Consider the following 21387-nt stretch of genomic DNA (forward strand, 5'->3'; position numbering starts at 1 on the left):
GGGACTGGACCACTAGTCAGGATCTAGGGAAAGATGAATGGACCAAAGTACATAGAGGTCCTTGATGAAATCCTACATCCAGAGCACTCAGGACAATGACCATAAGCACACAGGTTATTATTGGAATTTGTGTGGATTTCTTTGGATTTCTTTGAATCCATTTTAGAATATGACTAGCAAAATGTAGAAAAAGTGAAGGGGTCTGAATACTTCCCGAACTCACTGTTAACATGCACTGATATGAAAACATTTTCAAGGCTAACTTTTACCGAAAAATCTTTGTTTTTCTCCCATGAACAATGTACCATTGAAGTCTTTTAGCATCTGTAACATGATTGTACATTTGGATGAGAAGACTGACATCAACCTCTTGGTATGTTTCTGATGGAGATATAACACAGAGATCTTTCTATTGTGTCAAGTTGTTCTGCGATGTGACCTAGGCCCATGTGGCATGCCTCCAGCAACTATGCTTCCCTGTGAACAATGAATGCACACATTGCAAAATGCACATAATATCCATAACAACATGGCCTTAGAGTCAGTCAAATAATTAAAAAAGAAAGTGTGCTTCTGACGCGCACATGACAAGCTTACGCACATGGGGTCGGTTGTGTTTCTTTGAGGTGGGGATTGACAGTGGTTTTCCTATTCCTCCTGAGAATGGCGTGTCCATCTCCCCTGTGGCTCCCCTTGAACCCCCTCAAAGTGTTGTGCCAAACGTCTGGGATCGTCACGTTTGCGATTCCCATGCAGCCTTCAGTCACAGTTTGTACACCCCACCCCCATACCCCCCCTCCCCATTTCCTGTCCCCTTTGGAGGAATTCCAAGGAGGAGTAGAGACAACTTTCCTCCTCGTCAACACGGTGACCGTTTAGGAAAAAGGTCAAAACAAAGTTGGCTGCTTTTGGAAATAACACAAACTGCAGCAGAAAATATACTGTTTTTTGTTGCCATGAAGCATATTAACAGATATGATCTATTTTAGCTTCTATTTCTTTCAGGCTTTTATAAACTGAGACGGAGAACCTTAAACCTTATATCTCCACATTAATAAGTAATCACAACTGTATCACAGGGAATTATGGTTTAGGTGGGTTTATGCTGACTGCAGGGTGACAACCTGACATGGTAATCTACAATATAACCAAGACAAGAAGCTGCGATTTAATGTGATTAAGAAAGCACAAGACATTTCATTTTATAAGGCATTCCTCAAAATCCCCATTCTGTTGTGATCAAAAGCACACACAAAATCCAGAATCTTTCTACAGAACGGGATGACAGATGATTTCCAAATGCCTGGGTGACCTGTAGTGCGCGAAAACCTCAACATGCTGCTCTGCTACAAAAACACATGTTCAGGGTAAACATTGGCATGAGAGATTGGGAGAAGTCCCTCTGGGATGTCAGCTTGTGAACTTGCCGCCCCACTCACTGTGGAGCTATGTGCCCCTCTTCCCAGCGAGAGCAGCATGGCCACATTCAATGAGTCGTGAACTCTGTTTATTTCTGTTTCTCAGTTTTATTGGTGTAGCATTTCCCAGGTTCACTTTTAGTACCAGGGATGCCATGGTGGTCTTGTGGTCAGAAGCGTTGGACTAGGAAACCAAATGTTGCTGGTTCGGTGCCCAGAGTGGACAAGGTTAAAAAATGCTTTTGTTTTGTCCTTAAGCAAGATTGTTAACACGAATGGCTCCCATGTCATTGCTATAAATGTTCTTAGCATACTTTCCTTGTACACACTTTTTTTAGGCTTCCAGTGTTTTCAAAATGTTCCTGCCCAATGTACTATCTAACACAATTGACAAAGAGCCATCCACCTAGGTTTGGCCGTGTATTGTTTTGAACAGACCCTTCCTCTCTTTCTTTTTTGTTGTCCATTTCAGTTTGTTTGTTCTAACGTGCCCTCGTCCATGACCCGCAAATCCACCCCGGCTCCCTTGCGCGGGTCATATGGAATTAAGGGAAAGGGAGGAGACAGGAACGACCAGCCTTCTTGAGGGATGTGTGTGTGAGTGTGTGAGAGAAACAGAGAATACTAATAAAAAAACTGGAAGAGAAATACAGTGAGATGGAGAGTGACAGGCTTCTCCTTTTCAATAATGTCTATCTGCCTGTGTTACCGAGGCTCATGGCAGCCGCCAGGTTTTCCCTCTACTATGGCCACACCCCTTCCTGGCTAATTGCCCACTGAGTTCATTGACATTTCTGCACTGTTCAGGGTGCAGTTAGCTTTCTCCCTTGGCTTTCATTGGTGTTGGTGATTCCATGGCCGTCTTGCCTTTCTTCCTTTTTTAGAGTGATGCAGCAAGTATGAGTCTTTTAAAACAGTCATTTAACAATTAATGTTTCATGTGCTGCTGTCACTGCCAGGACATTTCCCTCGTTGTCAGTACAGCATGAAGAAACACAACAGTTCTGTAACTTCAAACCCCAATGGGATCTGTTTGTGTGGCTCAGTCTCCTCATTCCTCTAACATCCTGATTTATCCCAATGGTAGCAACAGCCCTAAACCTTAGGCCTAGTCCACCATAGGCCTAGTCCACCATAGGCCTAGTCCTTTTCTTCAACCTGTGTTCGCAGTAGTGTGGAGGACAACTAATTTTACAGCATCCTTCCTTTTTTCTCTGTTATTCTCAATTGCCACACCCTCTCCATTGTTATGTGTTTCACAGGCTAAACGAATGCACCAGGGGGGAAAAAAGTGTGGAAAAAATGACTGCAAATTAATTTTCCAGGTTCATTCAATAAAGTGAAATGCATGTGTATTTTTGTACTACAGAACTTTCATGACAAGTTTTCAATGAGACGGGAAAGAACTGAAATATACCAACACAATAATTTATGGTAGTTCTCCTTCCTTACCCAGTACTACTGACAAAAAGGTGTCCTGCATTTTATGTGACTAACCATAACTGACATGCCCAAACTGCCTACAGTTGGTAAACAGTTGCAGTTAATTCAAGGTAATTGGTGCCTCACTGACAGAGCTCAGTAGAACTTGACATTTCTAATTATTTCCTCAACCTCCTATTTTGAGTCATCCTTTTCGAATGAAGCCGCTAGGTTCATCTCCCCCCTGAGTTAAGCTGAAGCACTCACTCATCTGTAATGGAAACCACATGACATGAACACACTCATCCCAGAATTCCCAGGATTCCTGCCTGTGAGGTCACTCCCTTGCTCAGCAGTCCATTGTCTGTGACTTCCACCACACAAATCCACTCAAATCCAAGTGACTACTGTTGGATTGTCCGTGTTCTCTTACCAACAATGGAGACCTTGATGGATTTCGGTGACCATTGGAGGCTTTCTAAAGGGTTGGGGAGGGCCTCCAGACTGAGAGGGGTTATTCTATCTGTCCTTTGCTGTTTGAGCAGGCCAGCGGTTGAACCTACACAACAAGGAAGGCTTGCTACATATGATAAAACAGATAATAAAACAGATAAAACAGATAATAAGCATGGTGGAGGGACTAGGCCCCCTGGCTTTGAAGGGGTGAGTTTGACTTCCCCATCCTGCCTGCACCCAAATACACAACCATTTTCATAACTCCCTCTGTGTTGGAGTGTGTGAGACATCTTGGATCAGGCAAATTGCTTGGCCCTGTTTCAGTCCTTATCTTGTGTTCAGATTCACTTCAAAGGTTTGAATTCTATGGTGTGTGTGTGTGTGTGTGTGTGTGTGAGTGTATGTGTTTGTGTGTGTGGAGGGGCTATGTCTGTCTTTGTGTCTGTATTGGAGCCTGTAAACAATTACACTGGCAAGTTCTTGGGTTTAACTTTAATGAGCATTTAAACCACAAGACTATAAAAGTGAAATTACTTTTCTTTGGTTCTGCTTGCAATTTTGCAGTGTGAAATCAATTCAGCGAAAAATATGTCTTACAGACCTGCACAGAAATCCATACTGAACTTGAAAAATAAATACAATCTCATCCTATCTTGAATGCAAATCAGTTCTTGCTCTGTTTTCAGAAACCTGTTTGCTCCTCCCCTGTCTGCATTATTAATTTATAATTAGGCACAGTGTGCATAGGCCCACCCACGTACCTCATTTCAGACTTTTATGTGGGAAATTTAAGATGTCAACATTTGGGCTTTCTAAGTACAGTTTTGTGAAAAAGTACAACCCCCAGAAAGTTGTGTTTTTCTTTTTTACATGTCTGGACAATTTCTTTTCAACTTTGAAACCATTCATGTTATCAAGATGAATAGAAATTAAACAGAAATCAATTTCATTGGCTATGGGTCACCGTGGAGACACGGGTCAACATGGTTGAGGTCTCATTTACTCTCCTTATGATCTCAGTTGGGTGACATTACTTCCTGGCTCCGAGAGCAATCCTGGACAACTTTCACTGCTCATCAGCTTCCCAGCCTCTCGTTAGCTACTGGCAAAATGGGGGCTTAACCATAGACTTAGTGGTAGTCAGCTTGATGATTCACATCACTGTATTGTATTTTCTTTTTACAAATAGTAAAATTCCTCCCATATATTACAGAACTATATTTATATGATTTATATAATATATATTATTCATATGACATTGTTTTGTTATTACACCCTCTATACTTAAAACCCAATTACATAAATTTTTTCTTGGTAATAATAATAAATACAAACATTCAAAAAATCTAAACTTTTGACCGCCTGAATTACCTCTGCAGGTAAAGCTAATGATGCAACGTGATTTTTTTAGAGAGCTACTGCGCCATCCGTTGATCTGCAGTCAGATTAATGATCTCTCCCTACAGTGGGCCTGCCCAGACACTTTGGAGCCGTTTGTAGTCAGTTCCCCGGAGACAGAAAGGCAATGACAAGAACGTCTGAAAATGCTGACGGTCACCATAAAACATAATACCATTAGGCTATGCGTATTGCTAATTGGTTGACCTGTTTGCGCACAATGTACGCATCACTTGTGTTTGAGCTTCACTGAACTTCATATACTGCTTAAATACGATTTAATAGGCTGTGTGGTTAATTTCCAATCGTATTTTTATATCTGTTGCCATACACGACGAATAGTTAAACCCCTTGCACTCCAGAGTGCGTGTAACAGGATCCTCCCACTTTGTTCATTAACAACCATCACACCCCGCCCTTCTCCTCCCAGACTTTACTGTGATCAGTGCCCATCGACTTCAGAAACAGTTCGCAGTAAGAGGTTTACCTGTCCACCAGCTAGAGAATCTCACGTCTTAACGTTGGACTATATCCACACAGCCAGATTCTTCCATATGAAAATATACTACTCTACAAGTCAGGCAAGTATTTGCTGAACTATATTATATTTAGAACATATTTCTGTATCTTTCCTTGTATTACGAAATTAAAACTGTTCTCTAATTTGGCTCCAAAGTATGGAGCCAAATAATTGACCATTGCCCAGCTAATATGTCTCAGCTAAATCATTATTAAAATATCGTCTCTAATATGGGCTATCATTTTACCTCGTACAAGCATAAATGTCAGGACGCTATTAAAACATGTATAGGCTATCCCAGTTTGTTTACAGATACCAACATCTAAATGGGTTTAAATTAGTGTTCACATGAGACGCGCGTAGTTTGACTTGCTCACTCTGTTGGCCAATATGGATAATATTCGATAATGGAACCACTGCATGTCATTATGATGGATCTGTCTTAAGAAGATTACATGCTTAATATAGAGCGTGTGATATAACGGTTTGTTCCACAGCCAGAGCTGTAAAACCTACTTTAAAATCAGTTTGCAGTTATACACCTGTTATTGGGCTACATCATCACATTATTTCTCTTATATATGTAGTAGCTATATGCAATATCCAACATCAGTGGCCTCTTGAAAACATATATACGGATACACCTCAGCGGTTATTAACAGAGTCCAACAGGCCTAGAAATCTAAGCCACTGTTTGCTACATTGGAAAATCGCGTTTAAAATCGCCGACCTGGGTGTGTGGATTAGTAGCTCTACATTGGTACCAAACAGTTAACTTGGAGATGTCCGGGAATTGGATGATCTCAGAGCCCCGACTATTACATAAGGCCTGTGTCGGTACAACCCAGGAACACATGGGGCTGAAAGAGACTACGTTACTCAAGGTCACAAGGACCTGGGACTTTAATCAAGGAAAGCACCCTGAGTGTGTCTCTGCAATATCAATAGAAATCCAGATCAGTTTTCCACAAGCCAGATGGCAAAGGACTTTTACTGACTGGCAATAGGTCTACATTTCATTATGCATTGCCTCATCAGCATTCAACTAGCTCTATTTTCTTACTGTTTTTTTCCCAGGTAAGTTTGCTAAGAACAGATTCTTATTTACGGAAATAACATGGGATCAATTAAGGCTAACTCTCTTGGCCCTGGGGTTGACATATGTTTTGCTCTCTTTTGATGACAGATGTGGTTTTGCAATTACAGACCAACAAAATAATCTGACACCCAATCTATTAAATTATTATACAGGGGTTATTTTCAGAATGAGTGAGACATTTCCCAATCCTACTGAATATACCTTTTCAGGGACTGTTTTGGAAAAGGGAATATTCAAGCTATTTAGCAGACAGTCTTATCGTGGAGGCTCACATTTGCAATTAAGGTTAAGTCCTTGCTCAAGGGCAAAACATGCTTATTTTTTATCCTGTTGGCACGGGTATTAGAATCAGGAGACATATATACCAGTCCAGTGCTCTTGACCTCTCGAAAGTCCCCCCATCTCATTTATGCTGTTGTTGAAAACCAAATTTGTATCCATTTCCACTATCCTCTTCTGTGATTTGAAACCTTCTAGTTCTATTGATGAGGTTGGAAAACTATACAAAGTTTGAAACAGTCAGTTTCACGCCCAAGACCTCTGCCCCTGGGGGTGCTGTTAAAGCCCTACCGTGTGTAAAGTCCCATTGAAATGTTACGGAATGGAGTATTAAAATGACATTGCAAGTGTAAATGGATAGGTAGAAACTTATAACTACAATTTCTATAATTACTGTAATATTTCTATAATGACTATTTTAAATATTAAATAATGGAAATTAGCTGTGCGGCTGATTGTATTATAGGACGTATCTCCTGATTTAGTTTATTGGGAAGTTAATGTGAATGTTTGATTTTGATCAATTGCTATAGACAAGATCTTCCACATAAATTACTTTTACAGCTATAACTTGAGCAGAAAGTAAAAAAATATTTACCTTTTATTGGAAGAAAAGCTAATATTTGGCATTCTCACCAAATCAATTTGGCGTAAAAAAATAAATATAGAATATTTAAATATATTTTCCAATGTGAATGGACAATTAGTCAAATTAGGAAATTCAGGACAAGTGTGAGTCCGTGAGTCTGTGAGTCCGTGAGTCAGTGCCAACTGAGAGAGGTAACTGGAGAGGTAATAAGTACTGCTTATTATACACAGAGAAAAAATAGAAGTTCTTTGAAGAAACTAGAAACAGATGTTTAATTGGTTCAATAAATACGTGTTGGTCTCACGTGTTGGTTCAGCAGTTTCCAAAATTCCACAGTGTTAAATGGTTCTTGTGTCAAGGAAATCAGAAAATATTAGGAAAAATGTTTTATATGTAACCATTAATATTTTGTATTTATTCATGACAAAGAATATGTGTGTGTGCGCGTTTGATTAAACACCCTTGATCTTTTAAATGGTGTAAATCAGTCACCATAACTAGATGAGCTGGGCATTCTGAATGATGGGTGTAACAGGACAGGATTGCTGGGTCACCCTAGGCTACAAGCTCCTGATTCCTGCATTTCCCAGCCCTTGGAACCAAAATACAGGTATTAAGTGTGTGTGAATGGATCTCTTCTAAATTCATTGACACCTACATTCTTTAATGACTCGCTTATCTGAAATGCACAGAAACACCCTTCTCACATAGACTTTGAAAAGGGCCGTAAACATTGCCTTGGGTCTATCTTATCTCAGGGTGTATAACAAAAAATGGTACAGACCCTTGGGAGCCGAGGAAATCCTTCACTATCAGCCCCCATTCTGATGTCACTAGTCAGTGGCACAATGCCCTGTCTCAACGACTCTGTGGTCAATTAAAACTGTGAGGACCACCACCAACTCTGTGAAGAGCAAGCCCCAGCATTCTTTCGTGAAAATCTCAAGAAGCTTCAGATGTAAAGCTCATGTGATACATTTCACACGACGGTCAGAGACGCATGGACTTGATTGGGTGCGGTACAAAGTACCGTCTTAACACACATCAAGACAGACAACAGTACTACCACTCAATGCTTATACAATATAATACCTGGGGCTGGCGGGGATTCAAGCAAATCTGTTGACTGTGGAGTAGTGAATAGAAATGCCTGGCAACAAAACTCATTGTGAGACACTCATTGTATTTTAAGTCTCATCAATATGTGATTGTCATGGGAGACGTATTCAGCCCTCTCCCCAGGGACCCCCAGATGTCCCCCGTGTCACAGCCCTGAACAGGCACACCTGATTCACTAATCAAAGGCTTGGTGAAAATAAGCCGACGGGTCAAATCAGGTGTGCTAGCTCTGCAAGTAGATCAAAAACATGGAACGTCTGGTGGTGTCTGAGGGTTGAATACCCCCCAGTCCATTTTCAGGATTTTTCAATTGGACATTTTAAATACCATCCATTTTAAATGCTGTTACTCTCCTATCCTGAGATTTGTTTTGTAACTTGGTAAAACTAAATCAAAAACACAAATGAATCAATCTTCACCAGTAGTGTTAGAGAAACAAATCCTTCACACTTTTTCCAAATACATGTACACATTTGTCCTGCATAAAAATAAATGTCATAAGGCATAAATGACCCAAAATAGATTTTGTATGTATTTTTTTCCTGTAAGAGCTTACAGATCTTGTGAGGAAAAGTGTGGGTTTTTCTCCAAGAGTCTGTATGCGTCTGTATAGTATGTTTGTCCCAGTAAAGGAACCACAGAAACCTTGATAACTTGTTACAACAATCTTGATAACAGGCAGAAAGACACTTAGTATTGTTAACAGAGACATGCAGAGTCTTATAAACAAACACCTTCCTTGGCAAAGGCTAATAAATCAGATTTTGGAATGCGTTGCGAATTCTCAAGGACTTCATGATTCACTGTGTGACTCATTGAAGCACTCCACACAAACCTCAAATCACTACTCATGTAAAACTAAAAGCATTTTTGGGCTGTTTCAGGCAGTTCCCCTCAGCAAACACACAGATTCTTGGAGTGTTTCCCCTTTTATTTCTGGCCTCTGGCTTACTTGTCCAAGGTTGTAAATCTCTCTCTGTTTTTCTCTCTGTTGCTCCACAGAACTCCCAGACTAGTGTTGTGATGTCACATTCCAAAAGCTACTGAGCCCCATCAGAGAATCAGCAGACTCAAAGGCAGCCAAAGGATTCTTCATCTTCAGAAAGGCCAACTGATAGGAGAGAAAGAGGCTTTGAAGCTAGAACACCCACAACTTTATTTGTATGATGGTGACTTTTTAAGAGTGTCTTGCTCCCCGGTCAAGGCTTACATGTGATCAGGAAGAAGTGGACAAAATACTGGAAAATACAACTGCTTCACTAAAAGTGTCTGGAGTATAATTTAACGGAGGTTCAAATCAAACACCTAGACTGAAGATGCTCTCTTCCTAAAAAAAACTGAGTCTACACTCAGAGACACACACCTCCCAAACTGAATTCTGGGAAACAGAATGCCAGCCAAGACGCCTATGTACTTAAAGACTACCACGCCCAAGCGGGGGAAGAAGCTCAAGCTGCGAGACGTCCTCTCCGGTGACATGATCAGCCCCCCGCTGGGGGACGTGCGCCACAGTGCCCACGTGGGGCCAGACGGGAAGGCCGACATGTTCGGCGATGTGGGGTTCCTACAGGGCAAGATGGACATGCTGCCCGCCCAGAGTCGCCTGCCACGCTCGCACAGTATGGAGAGGCAGCTGGACGGCAACACGGGATCCAACCACTCTTATAACAGCCACCGCAACCCCTACCACCACTCCACCAGCCTGCTGACGGCCACCATCTCTATGCCGGTGTTCATTGCCCACGAGCAGGCCCCGCCCAAGCCGCCTAGGCTCCATCTGGAGGACTCCACACCGCCGTCACAGCAGGACAACCACAGCCAGCAGAGCCGGGGGACCCAGGAGCAGCAGCACTCCATGTCTGTGTGTGACCAGGGCGTCGGCCGGTACATGGACCCGTGCCGTGACCTTTGCTACTCCGACTCCTTCAGGCACCTAGTGCCTTCCTCTGGCTCCTTCTCCGAGGCTTCCTCGGAGGACTCCATGTCAGAGAGCTGTGGCCCCCTGGACCCTCGGAGGGGGCTGAGCCTGGATTCAGACGCCGGCCTGAGTAACGAAGACCTCGGGAGCGAGCGCAGTGAGTCCCCCTCGGTGTGCCCGAGGCCCTCTCCTGGGGTCTCTCGTTCAGAGTCCCTGATGGGCCTGGATCTGGACCTGGGGCCGTCCATCCTGGAGGATGTGATGAGGATCATGGACCGCTACAAAGGCGCCGATGACCGCTGGGAGTTGTGAGCAGAGGGAGGAACGGGGTTCAGACGTGGCTGTGCAGAGAGAGAGAGAGGGGTGCTTCTTTTTGCCATCCACCATATAGCTGGACAATGATTGGGCTGGTCCAGCAAAGAGAAAGAGGCCAAACATAGTGTCAGGACTGACAGACACAAACACTTGGGAGTTAAGATGCTGGAACTGTGGGACTGCAAAATATTCAGGCTGGACACAGGATGGATAGTGGCTTCAAAGACAACCATTTGTATTTAGATTTTATGGGGGAAGAGACATGCATTTCTCCCCCCCTTGTGCTGTCTACATTTTTGCAGACTTTAATTTTGTATTTCAGCATTTCACTTATTGTTAAGGCACATATAGTAATTAAATACTTCACTAACTTCCTTGGTGATGTAGTTTTCTGATGAAGTAGGATGACAGTTGCCTGAGTGTACAAATAATGTAATTAAAAAGCCCAAAATCGTTGTGCTTTTGTGTTGTTTTCAGAAATATCATATGATGGTTGATATTTTTCCAGGCACATCATGTTTTTTGTTCTGGATGTATCTGATTGAATTTTACTGTTCTGTCAGGAAAATACTACCTAGAATGGATTATGCTTTGTTATTGGTTGCCATCCAGTGGCAGGTGTAGGAATTACTCCCAAATGGAACATTTCAAGCGAGAAAACTATGGGCTGTGTTTTCTGGTTAGTGAAGTGCATTGGATTTAAAGTATCTAAAATGTCTTTCTTTGGAAGTTGGATGACCAGGGAATGTTTCCTTCATTACAAAACCTGTCAGCTTTTTGTTCTCTTGCATTGCTATATCGCAGTGTATTTCAGTTGTTATGTTTATCACTGTAACATAAAATAAATATGGAAAAACTATACCATTGTATCATTCCTACTGAAAATATTTCTGGAAATACCATACACTTCACAAAGAAATGTCTGATCTCTCATAATAATACAAGTAATATCAGGAAATATATTAGTTATAATGGATGATACAATAAAACGTATCTCTGAATTGGACCGAATGGCCTTTGTGGATAAATAGAATCTCACAAAGAGTAGAATGTGATCTGAGAAACAGTGCAAACTACAAACCCTGTCTTTTGCCAATGTACCACCTTGTAATAATTTGTAATAACCTGGTAATAACTAAGATATATTGCATTTCAAATTATCAACTTCGGGTGCCACCACACTTATGTTTTTACAACCGTTGTGAGAATATATGTGGCTCATGTCAAATTTATATATTCAGGTAATGCATGATTCTTGAGGAACCCTAAATGCGGATTGGCTTATAACTAAGGTATATTGTCTCATATACCACAGCTATCAGCCAATTGTATTCTTTAGCTTATAAGTAAGCAATAAGGCATGAGTGGGTGTGGATTTGGCAAATACACAACAACTGAGATCTGTTCTTAGGCAGGACAGTGTGTGGAGTACCTGGACACAGCTCTTAGCTGTGGTATATTTTCCATATACCTCAAACACCAGAGATGACTTATTGCTGTCATAAACCGGTTACCAGCACAATATACCACGGCTATCAGCCAATCAGCATTCAGGCCACTCCATAAGAGACAATACCAGGTATGACGTCTGGTTTAAAATAGCAATATAAGCATCTCTGGGGTTGTGGTACATTAGCAATATACAGAGGCTATGTGCTGTGTCCTTGGACTATGTGAAGCTTCATGCCTATCAACCACTCTTAGCCATGGGATATTGACCATATACCACACCCTTTTGACTAATCAGAAAAAACCTAGCTTTCAACAAACACCGAACTCTGCATTTTGCTAGTCGGTCTGATTAATGGCATGTGACCTACTTTCGGTTACGGATATATACAAAAACCAATCAGAGAAGACCAAATAATTTGCTCACAAGTCAGCATCCAATCGGAGGACGAAAGGGTGGGCTGTAGTGTTTACGTCAAGCGGGAGGATGGGGGCTGATTATATCTTGCCCGGACGCAAAGATGTGGAATGAATCTTGTAGGTGATTACATTGGTTTGGTACCAGTCTGCCTACAGTGCATGAGATTATCAATTGCCCAATCAGTACAATACAAAAGTGGCATTAGCACATGGATAATTGTATATCATTTTTTTTAACATTTTACATGAAAATGTAATTGCGTTTTATTAAAAGCATTATTTGCATTACCAATTAAAAATCTAGACATGCAAACATGTCTTTAGTGGCTAGACAATGCAACTTGCTGTCCTGTTCACAACATGACTGAGGAGCAAACAATACTTTTTGACTGATAAAAACGCGGTGCACCTCCCTCCCCTGCGTTTGTCAGATGACGTGCGGGCCGTGTAACCAGCAAGCTTTATATGTAACCATTTAGACGGAAACAAATGTATGTAACACTAGCAAGCTGTATTGGTTTACCAATAAGTTGACTGTCTAATGCTATTCATTGCGAATAAAGTAAATAAGTGACAGCCCGAAAAAAGCATCTGTTGCAAGATATCCTAACGAAATGAAGTAAGTGCTCAATCATAGCAGAGATTCTTAGACCGGGTAAAGTTGGCTAGCTTGCTAGCTAGCTAGTAAACATTGAAGCAAATCGGCTCTTCTTTGCTAACATACTGTAGTAGCTCAAATTTTAAGATCTTTAACCAGCTCGCTAGTTGTTACACTGCTAAACACACCGTGCAATGTATGTTAAAATACATTTAGCCACAGGTGAATAGGGTTAGTTAGTTACAGCTTTAGATTTAGCTAGCTAATGCTGCATGCGTTCACAGCTCACTTGTCTGTTTATGGTGCAGGACTCTACACTACAGGTGAACAGAGACCAGTATTTGCAAGAGAGACTAGGTCATTCCTTCAATGCAGTGCCTTTTGGACCTCCGGCATAAGCACAGAAATTCCTTAATCCTATACAGTAATTGCATATTCCTAATGGTGTGAGGGCAACGGCATGCCTATGGTTCCAGATCGGGGCGCATCCTCTGATTTTGCCCGTTAGTTAGTGAAAAGTAGTAATTGTGATACCGTAGTTGGGTCTATTTGAAATATAGCCTTCTATGGCCGAATTTACTCTCCAGATCCAAAGGCTCTAACCCTCTTAAAAAAAAAAAAGAAGAGTAAAACACGATTTGTTTTTGCATTCAAATGTACTGCTTTTAGGTAATTTGTGTTTTCAAATACTCTTCATAATGTTTTCAGTTTACTCCCCCTCCCCCCGTTTTCATTTTATTATCTAACATTTGTTCTCTATAATAATCTTGGTTCTTTGTTGGATGTGTTTCTCCTTTCCTCTAGGCTCAACATCGAAGGGTTGTTAGTTTATTTCCCATATGACTACATTTATCCAGAACAATATTCCTACATGCTGGAGCTCAAGAGGACCCTGGATGCCAAAGTAAATGGAGAGACTTACTTAACTCACTTGATGTAGAATAGCAATGAATAAATAGCCAAATTTTATTTCCTACAAGTTGTAAGTGCCCCACACTTAAATTTGTAAGCCCAGTGCCCAGCACAGTGTATATGCCTGGAAAAAACCCCCAGCTGAATCCAGAGACAAGGCTAGTACATGGAGAACATTCAACCAAGTTATTATTATTTACAGAACGCTGACGTTTTTGTCCGTATGCAAGAATGCCAAAGACACCCCAGCTATTTTGGAATGCGCATTATGTTGGTTTCACGACTATTCTGGTTGCTGTGGCTTCCATGACCTGGCATGCGGGGAAAACGGACAGCTTACGGCAAAAACGTTAACTTTAAGTCTTTGGTATCGTTTTCTGAAAACAGCCCTTCCCGACCATTTTCTGCACAGGGACCTGGCGCTACATATTTAAATGTAAGGCAGTCACGCCTGGAAGAAAAGTAAATTAAAAGTACTTTAAAATAATTTAGAGGACACCTCAGGAGCAGCTTAGTGTGTGCATAAATGTACAAGCTTTTTGGACCTGACTGTCTGGGAGTCATTTGTTTTTAGGTAGCTCTGTAGACATTATAAGGTTATGGTCCTATGTCTTATGGTTACACCTTGTTTACTCAAAGGGACATGGAGTTCTGGAGATGCCGTCAGGAACCGGGAAAACAATCTCTCTTCTATCGCTGATCGTTGCTTATCAGCGGGTGAGTGAAGACCTCAGTTTTGCCCAGAGGGCTCTAGTTTTGGGGGCTCTAGTTTTGGGGGCTCTAGTTTTGGGGGCTCTAATTTGAGGGCTCTAGTTTGAGGGCTCTATTAAATTCTCTAGTCTTCAACAATGCGCTGATCCTGTGGTCTCTTTTTCTTCTTTGACAGGCATATCCCCTCGAAGTCACCAAGCTAATCTATTGCTCCCGAACTGTTCCTGAGATAGAGAAGGTCTTGTTTCCAACCTACTATACTGTGTTCTCTCCTTTCCTTTAGTAACATACTGCATGTCTCATTCCTTTCTCCTAATCCATGTTGTGGCCTTCCCTGGCAGGTGGTGGAGGAATTGAGGAAGCTTATGGAGTACTATTCCAAGGAGGCAGGAGAGAAGAACAACTTCCTGGCTCTGGCACTTTCCTCTCGGAAAAACCTGTGTGTTCACCCCGAGGTAGGACGACGAAATGGTCCAGCATGCCGAGACACTCTAAGTGCCAATTTGTCCCTTCAACCTAGTTAGGTGTGTGGGGTTTCAAGCGTGTCCCAGAGGACCCTGGTTCCACCCTGTGTTTTCCACAGCTGGGGAGTCACCATGACACCCACTAACTCTTCAAAACATTACTCCTATTGTGTGTGCGTTACCTCATGTATGTTTTTAAGCTATACCTCTCTGTCCTTTTATGTTTGAATATATTTTCGGACGTTTTTAATGCTTTAATGGACAGGAAAAGGGTGAAAGAGAGAGGAGGGGGCTTTTGCTGAAAGAGCCATAGGTTGGATTCACACCCACGCTTTATCAGCACACTAACTTAGGCCAGGGAACGCCTCTAAGCCACCTGTCAGTCTTTTTATTGTCAAATGCATGTTCTGAGCAGTGAAATTCGTATGACATGGCACGTGAAATCTACGCAGTGTAGAAAAGGGCTATATGGACAATATAAAATAAATATTATAAATGTGTAATAGTGCCTATGAATGGTACATTAAAATATGCTAGTGTACAAAATGCTGTCTGTCCTCTGAGATTTAAATGGTGTGATTCTTTGTGTTCAGGTGAGCTCCTTACGCTTTGGAAAGGAAGTGGATGGGAAATGTCACAGCCTGACGGCGTCCTACATCCGCGCTCAACGGCACAGCAACCCAAGCCTGCCTTCGTGCCGCTTTTACGAGGTGAGGGGCTTGGGGTCGGAACGAAGATGGTGACCTGGAGACTTTTGGGCCCCTGCCTGTATGTCAAGCTTTCTCATAGACCAACTCTCTGTATGTTCCAGGAATTTGATGCTCTGGGAAGGCAGGTGCCCCTCCCCGCTGGAGTCTACAATCTGGATGATCTAAAGGACTTTGGGAGGAGAAAAGGCTGGTGCCCCTACTACCTGGCACGCTATTCGGTAAGGCACAGTTCAATGTCACATCTTTGAATGGGTTTTAATTTTTAGCTGGTTTATTGCGGCATGTAATATTGACAGCATTGCAGGAGATGGACTGAGGATGGAGGTTTCTCTGATTAGCTTCTTTCCTTTTTCAACACAACGCAGATCGTTCATGCCAACATCATAGTTTATAGTTACCACTACCTCCTGGACCCGAAGATTGCAGATCTGGTCTCCAAGGAGCTTGCCAAGAAATCAGTGGTTGTTTTTGATGAAGCGCATAACATTGGTAAGGAAATCACCCCCCCCCCTCCATGAGTTTAAGAAACACACTATTTCTGGCCCCACACTGAAAGGTGATGTCCTGTCCCTCCCCCTCCACAGATAACGTGTGCATCGACTCCATGAGTGTCAACATCACCAGGAGGACGTTGGATCGTAGCCAGGCCAACGTGGAGACCCTTCAGAGCACTATTCTCAAGTAAGGCTAAAGGTCATACGCTCAGGGGGTCGTGATCAGCGACCCTGATACTGCAGAAAAGGGACTTAAATAACGGAGACTGGAACACAGTAATTCAGTATGCACACGGAAAAAAGGTACCGGATGTTTCTAAGGAAACTGACCGAACAAGCTCGATGCTCCTGACCCAGAGGTTCTGAGGGAGGTCATTTCAACCCGTCTCCTCTCCTAGGATCAAGGAGACTGACGCTGCCAAACTAAAAGAGGAGTACAGACGATTGGTGGAGGGACTGAAGGAGGCCAACGTTGCCAGGGAGACTGACATCTACATGTCCAATCCCGTGCTGCCGGATGAGGTCCTTCAAGGTTAGTCGTCCCTCAAGCTCGCCTCGCCTCGCCTCGGCTCGTGTTTGCATGAGCTCTGTTCTCAAACAGGGTTTTAGATGGTCATCACACCCCTTTGCCTTCCCATGTACCCCGCCCGTTCGTTCCTCCAGAGGCTGTTCCGGGCAGTATCCGCACGGCAGAGCACTTCGTTGGCTTCATGAAGCGTTTCCTGGAGTACCTGAAGGCGCGGCTGAGGATTCACCACGTGGTACAGGAGAGCGCTCCCCAGTTCCTCAAGGACATCTCTGAGAAGGTCTGCATTGACCGCAAGCCCCTCAGGTGACGTCGATAGTACTTTGACAGTAACTCCCTTTGCATCACGTTGTGGATCGGTGGGTGGAGATTTCATTGTAGGAGCGACAAAAGTGTCAAATGTAATATGCCAACTCCGCCCACAAGCCCGGGCTTGTGGTAATGCAAAACAAAAGCAGACCACGGGTTGGCTCTGTTTGGTAAATGGGAGACATTTCTATCAGTTCCTTACTGTCAATCCCTTCATTTGCTTTTGTGTTTCTCTAGATTTTGTGCTGAGAGGTTGCGTTCGTTGCTGAGGACACTGGAGATCGCAGACATCGCAGACTTCTCGGCCATAACCCTCATCTCTAACTTTGCCACTCTGGTCAGCACGTACAGCAAAGGTACAGACCCTGCTGGGGCTGACGGGCAGAGAGCTATCTCCGCGTGGCTTTACCTCTGTGCTTTACTTGTGCTTATCATCCTCCTCTCTTAGGCTTCACCATCATCATCGAACCGTTTGAAGACAGAACACCCACCATTGCTAACCCCGTTCTCCACTTCAGGTGGGGGTTTTGTTTACTTGGCCGGCAGTATAGCGTGGGGGGATATGTGGTATATGTGGCTTAAGACCTGGTCTGTCGTCCAGACACACAGAGACATGGTCTCTGTTCAGTTGTGGCATCCACATCCATGCAATTATGTACTTTCTGTTAATAAACAGTCTTTATTTTAATGGCTGGATGTGTGTTGACCTGCTCCTAACCTCGGCTCTCCTGTTTTCCGCCTTCAGCTGTATGGACCCTTCCATTGCAATCAAGCCTGTGTTTGAGCGATTCCAGTCCGTCATCATTACATCAGGGGTAATCTCTCTTCCTCCTCTCTCTGTCTCTCTCTCCGTCTGTGGTAAGATTAAGTATGACCTTGCCGCTAATTCGTGATTATCAGCCACCTGCCAACTCTCGTTAGGTTGTTGGGCGTAAGCCACAGCACATTCCCATGACTCCATGTAGGTGTGTAAATGGGAGGGAAACATTTCTGTACCGTATCAACTGGGATTCCCCAGCTTTGGTCATTTTACCACTAATAAGGACAGGTCAGCAGGGAATTAGCATCGAGTGCGTCTAGAGACGTTCGACGGTATGAATGTTGGACACCTGCAGGCATATTATTCTGCCTGCAGGTGTCCTCAGCGGTCAGTTCGGTAGCTTTGCACAGTCACACGTGACTCCTGTCATCCCCCACAGTCCCCTGGCGCTGTTTTGGCTTGGCCTCGTCTGCTCCTGATCATGTTTCTGTCCACAGACCCTTTCTCCTTTGGACATATACCCCCGAATCCTGGACTTCCACCCGGTCACCACGGCGTCCTTCACCATGACACTGGCACGCACCTGCCTTTGCCCTCTGGTGTGTAACCTTAGAAACCCTCAACATGGTGCATTCTGGGAGGGAGGGGAGGGGCGCTGGCTGGCTGGCTGGCTGACACTCACCTGTTCCTCTTTCAGGTGGTGGGGAGGGGGAACGACCAGGTGGCCATGACCTCGAAGTTTGAGACACGTGAAGATTTTGGTTAGTGGCCAATAAACCGTCACGTATTCATGCAAACATCGTGTCTGAACCTTTTCAAGCTTGTCCCGTCCCTTGACAGTTTACCTTGTCCTTTCCTTTACCTATACTAACCAAAACACAAACCTTCATCCTGGGCTCTGTGTTGCAGCGGTCATCCGTAACTATGGCAACCTGCTGCTGGAGATGTCTGCGATTGTGCCTGACGGTATTGTGGCGTTCTTCACCAGCTACATCTACATGGAGAATATAGTGGCTTCGTGGTATGAACAGGTGTGTTTTTGGTGGCACACAAAGGGGATAAAAGCCAATCGCATGTGGCGCTGTCTGTAACATCATAAATAGACAAAACTTTGGGCGTTTGACTCAATTGGACCCGAACATTGACGTATGTGATGGCGTTCAAATAGGTGACAGATTTTTTTAGAAGGGTGGTCATTTGGAACTTGAGGAAATGTCGCGGATAGCGCTTCCGTGGGGGAACCTCATACTGGCTCTGACACTGCGTGTCGGTCCGCAGGGCATCTTGGAGAATGTCCAGAGGAACAAGCTGATCTTCATAGAGACCCCAGACGCTGCAGAGACCAGCATGGCTCTGGAGAAATACCAGGAGGTCAGGAGGAGGTTTCTTGGACTGCCTTAGGGTGGAATGTCTGCCCCTGTTTTGTCTGACCTCTGATCCTTTGTGTGGCAGGCCTGTGAGAACGGCAGAGGGGCCATTCTGTTGTCTGTGGCCAGGGGGAAAGTGTCCGAGGGGATCGACTTCGGTGAGTGTTGTTGAGCATCCAAGCAGAACCTCACGTCAGGATACTTCTCTAAATGAAATGGCTGCCGACACACTTCATGTAGAGTGATCGGTCGTAGTTCTTTAACGTGATGAGTAATCCTGGAACTGTCTCCGCCAGTCCACCACTTTGGCCGTGCGGTGATCATGTTCGGAGTGCCTTATGTCTACACGCAGAGCCGCATCCTGAAGGTCAGTCCCACCGCTCCGCTGTTTCAGCATCGTCCTAAACGCTCCACCTCACACCTCTGTCGTTGTGTACACGTCTTCATCCCTAACGGCCCGTCTTCATCCCTAACGGCCCGTCCGCCTCCACCAGGCCCGTCTTGAGTACCTGCGGGACCAGTTCCAGATCAGGGAGAATGACTTCCTGACCTTCGACGCCATGCGGCACGCAGCCCAGTGCGTGGGCCGCGCCATCAGAGGCAAGACGGACTACGGATTGATGATCTTTGCAGACAAGGTGAGAGCCTTTGGAAGCCGCTCGGCCTGTCGACTGTTCGCGTAGCTGTTGGACTGTTTCTTACCTGCTTAACGCTCAGATCATTCAGACTCAAAGACTTTGGTACTTTGATCTTCCTCGTTTCAGAAAGTGTAAAGCCAAAATGCACCGAGATTACAGCAGAATTGTTACCCATCTAGTACATTTGGTAACAAACTGATATAATTAATAATGCTATTGAAGATTGAGTTGGGAGAGGGCCAAAGCAAAGTTCCTTGCAGATTTTGCACGGGGGGGGGGGGTCACAGTGCTTCCAACACTGAATTTGGAGTTAAGAAAATCAGGTATGGGAACATTATGAAAAACTGAACACAGGTAATGAGCTAGATCGTATTGGTAATGTGGAATATACTATACATTAATGATATTAAGGGAATCAACCAAAATCACATCTGTCAAATGAAGTAAGAAATCTGGTTTTAATTGATTGGTATCCTTTCATTAGTTTTCTGTACTTTTCCTTTCCCCGTGGTTACTTTTATGAGAATGGAGAACACACAGGGAGGGATCCTAGACCATTCCATAACACAGAATCTTTCCAGATCCTTAAGATTCATCTGACAATGCATATGAACTGGCCTCTTCAATTCAAATGCACAGGTTTTCAACGGGCTTCCCAAACATAACACCCCTTGGCATAAATACACTGGCTTGCTGTGGCTGTCACTAAAACCTAATCTTCCTCTGAAAGTCTGTTGTCTGACATCATTGAGTAGGGTAAGCCCCAGTATCCTATCAAAGAGAATTGAGACCCGGCCTTAGTTCCGGTTTATTCCATGTTGCAGCGCTACGCACGGGCGGACAAGCGAGGTAAGCTGCCTCGGTGGATCCAGGAGCACCTCACCGACGGCAGCCTCAACCTGACCATCGACGAGACGGTGCAGCTGTCCAAACACTTCCTGCGCCAGATGGCCCAGCCCTTCAAACAGGTGCGCTTCACCACAATACAGCCCAAGACACATTCGCCACCGTACAAGGTTGTGGAGACAATGCCCAAGTTCCTTTAACAAATAGAAATCATCTCTCTCGTGCTTTTTAGTTCATTTTGGTCTTATTTATAAATGACATTGATGCCAGTGGCCGTTCACACCCATATTTGTCTTTTTCTTCGTCTCCTCGCTCAGGAGGACCAGTTGGGGCTGTCTCTGCTGACCCTGGAGCAGCTACAATCAGAGGAGATGCTGCAGAAGATTGCACAGATTGCTCACCAGGTCTGAGAGGAAGGGAAACTCTCCAGTCTATTGGTGAAAGCTACCTCTGTCGTACACACGGACTCTGTTCAAAGTTTCAATACTGTCTTACTGTACATAGAACGTGTTTTTATGAGAACTAATATTTTGTTTGTGTGTGCCAGACCAATAAAATCTTTACAATTTGTACTAGTTTAGCATGTTCTTCTGCTGTTTATACCTGATGACCGAAACGGAAGTCTGCTGTCTGTCTATCGTTCCTTACGT

The 21387-nt window shown here is 43.8% G+C and overlaps 2 protein-coding genes across 2 annotated transcripts; both read left to right on the forward strand.

Moving 5' to 3' along the window:
• Positions 1-9305: 9305 nt before the first annotated feature.
• Positions 9306-11392, forward strand: zgc:154093 (uncharacterized protein LOC777623 homolog). Its single transcript, XM_013135247.3, has one exon. The coding sequence runs from the start codon at positions 9691-9693 to the stop codon at positions 10528-10530; it is 840 nt and encodes a 279-aa protein (XP_012990701.1). The 5' UTR covers positions 9306-9690; the 3' UTR covers positions 10531-11392.
• Positions 11393-12823: 1431 nt separating this feature from the next.
• On the forward strand, positions 12824-21312 carry ercc2 (excision repair cross-complementation group 2). The gene is made up of 23 exons (XM_010873757.3): positions 12824-13021; positions 13805-13904; positions 14552-14629; positions 14799-14861; positions 14965-15078; positions 15681-15797; positions 15899-16015; positions 16163-16286; positions 16382-16478; positions 16690-16823; positions 16955-17123; positions 17364-17482; positions 17575-17644; positions 17872-17941; positions 18384-18485; positions 18584-18647; positions 18796-18917; positions 19165-19257; positions 19339-19411; positions 19550-19620; positions 19748-19891; positions 20716-20859; positions 21055-21312. Exons 1-23 carry the CDS (start codon positions 13017-13019, stop codon positions 21145-21147), a joined length of 2283 nt encoding a protein of 760 aa, XP_010872059.1. The 5' UTR covers positions 12824-13016; the 3' UTR covers positions 21148-21312.
• The last annotated feature ends 75 nt before the right edge of the window (positions 21313-21387 follow it).

Source organism: Esox lucius, chromosome 1, assembly GCF_011004845.1.
Source record: "Esox lucius isolate fEsoLuc1 chromosome 1, fEsoLuc1.pri, whole genome shotgun sequence".
Taxonomy (NCBI): domain Eukaryota; kingdom Metazoa; phylum Chordata; class Actinopteri; order Esociformes; family Esocidae; genus Esox; species Esox lucius.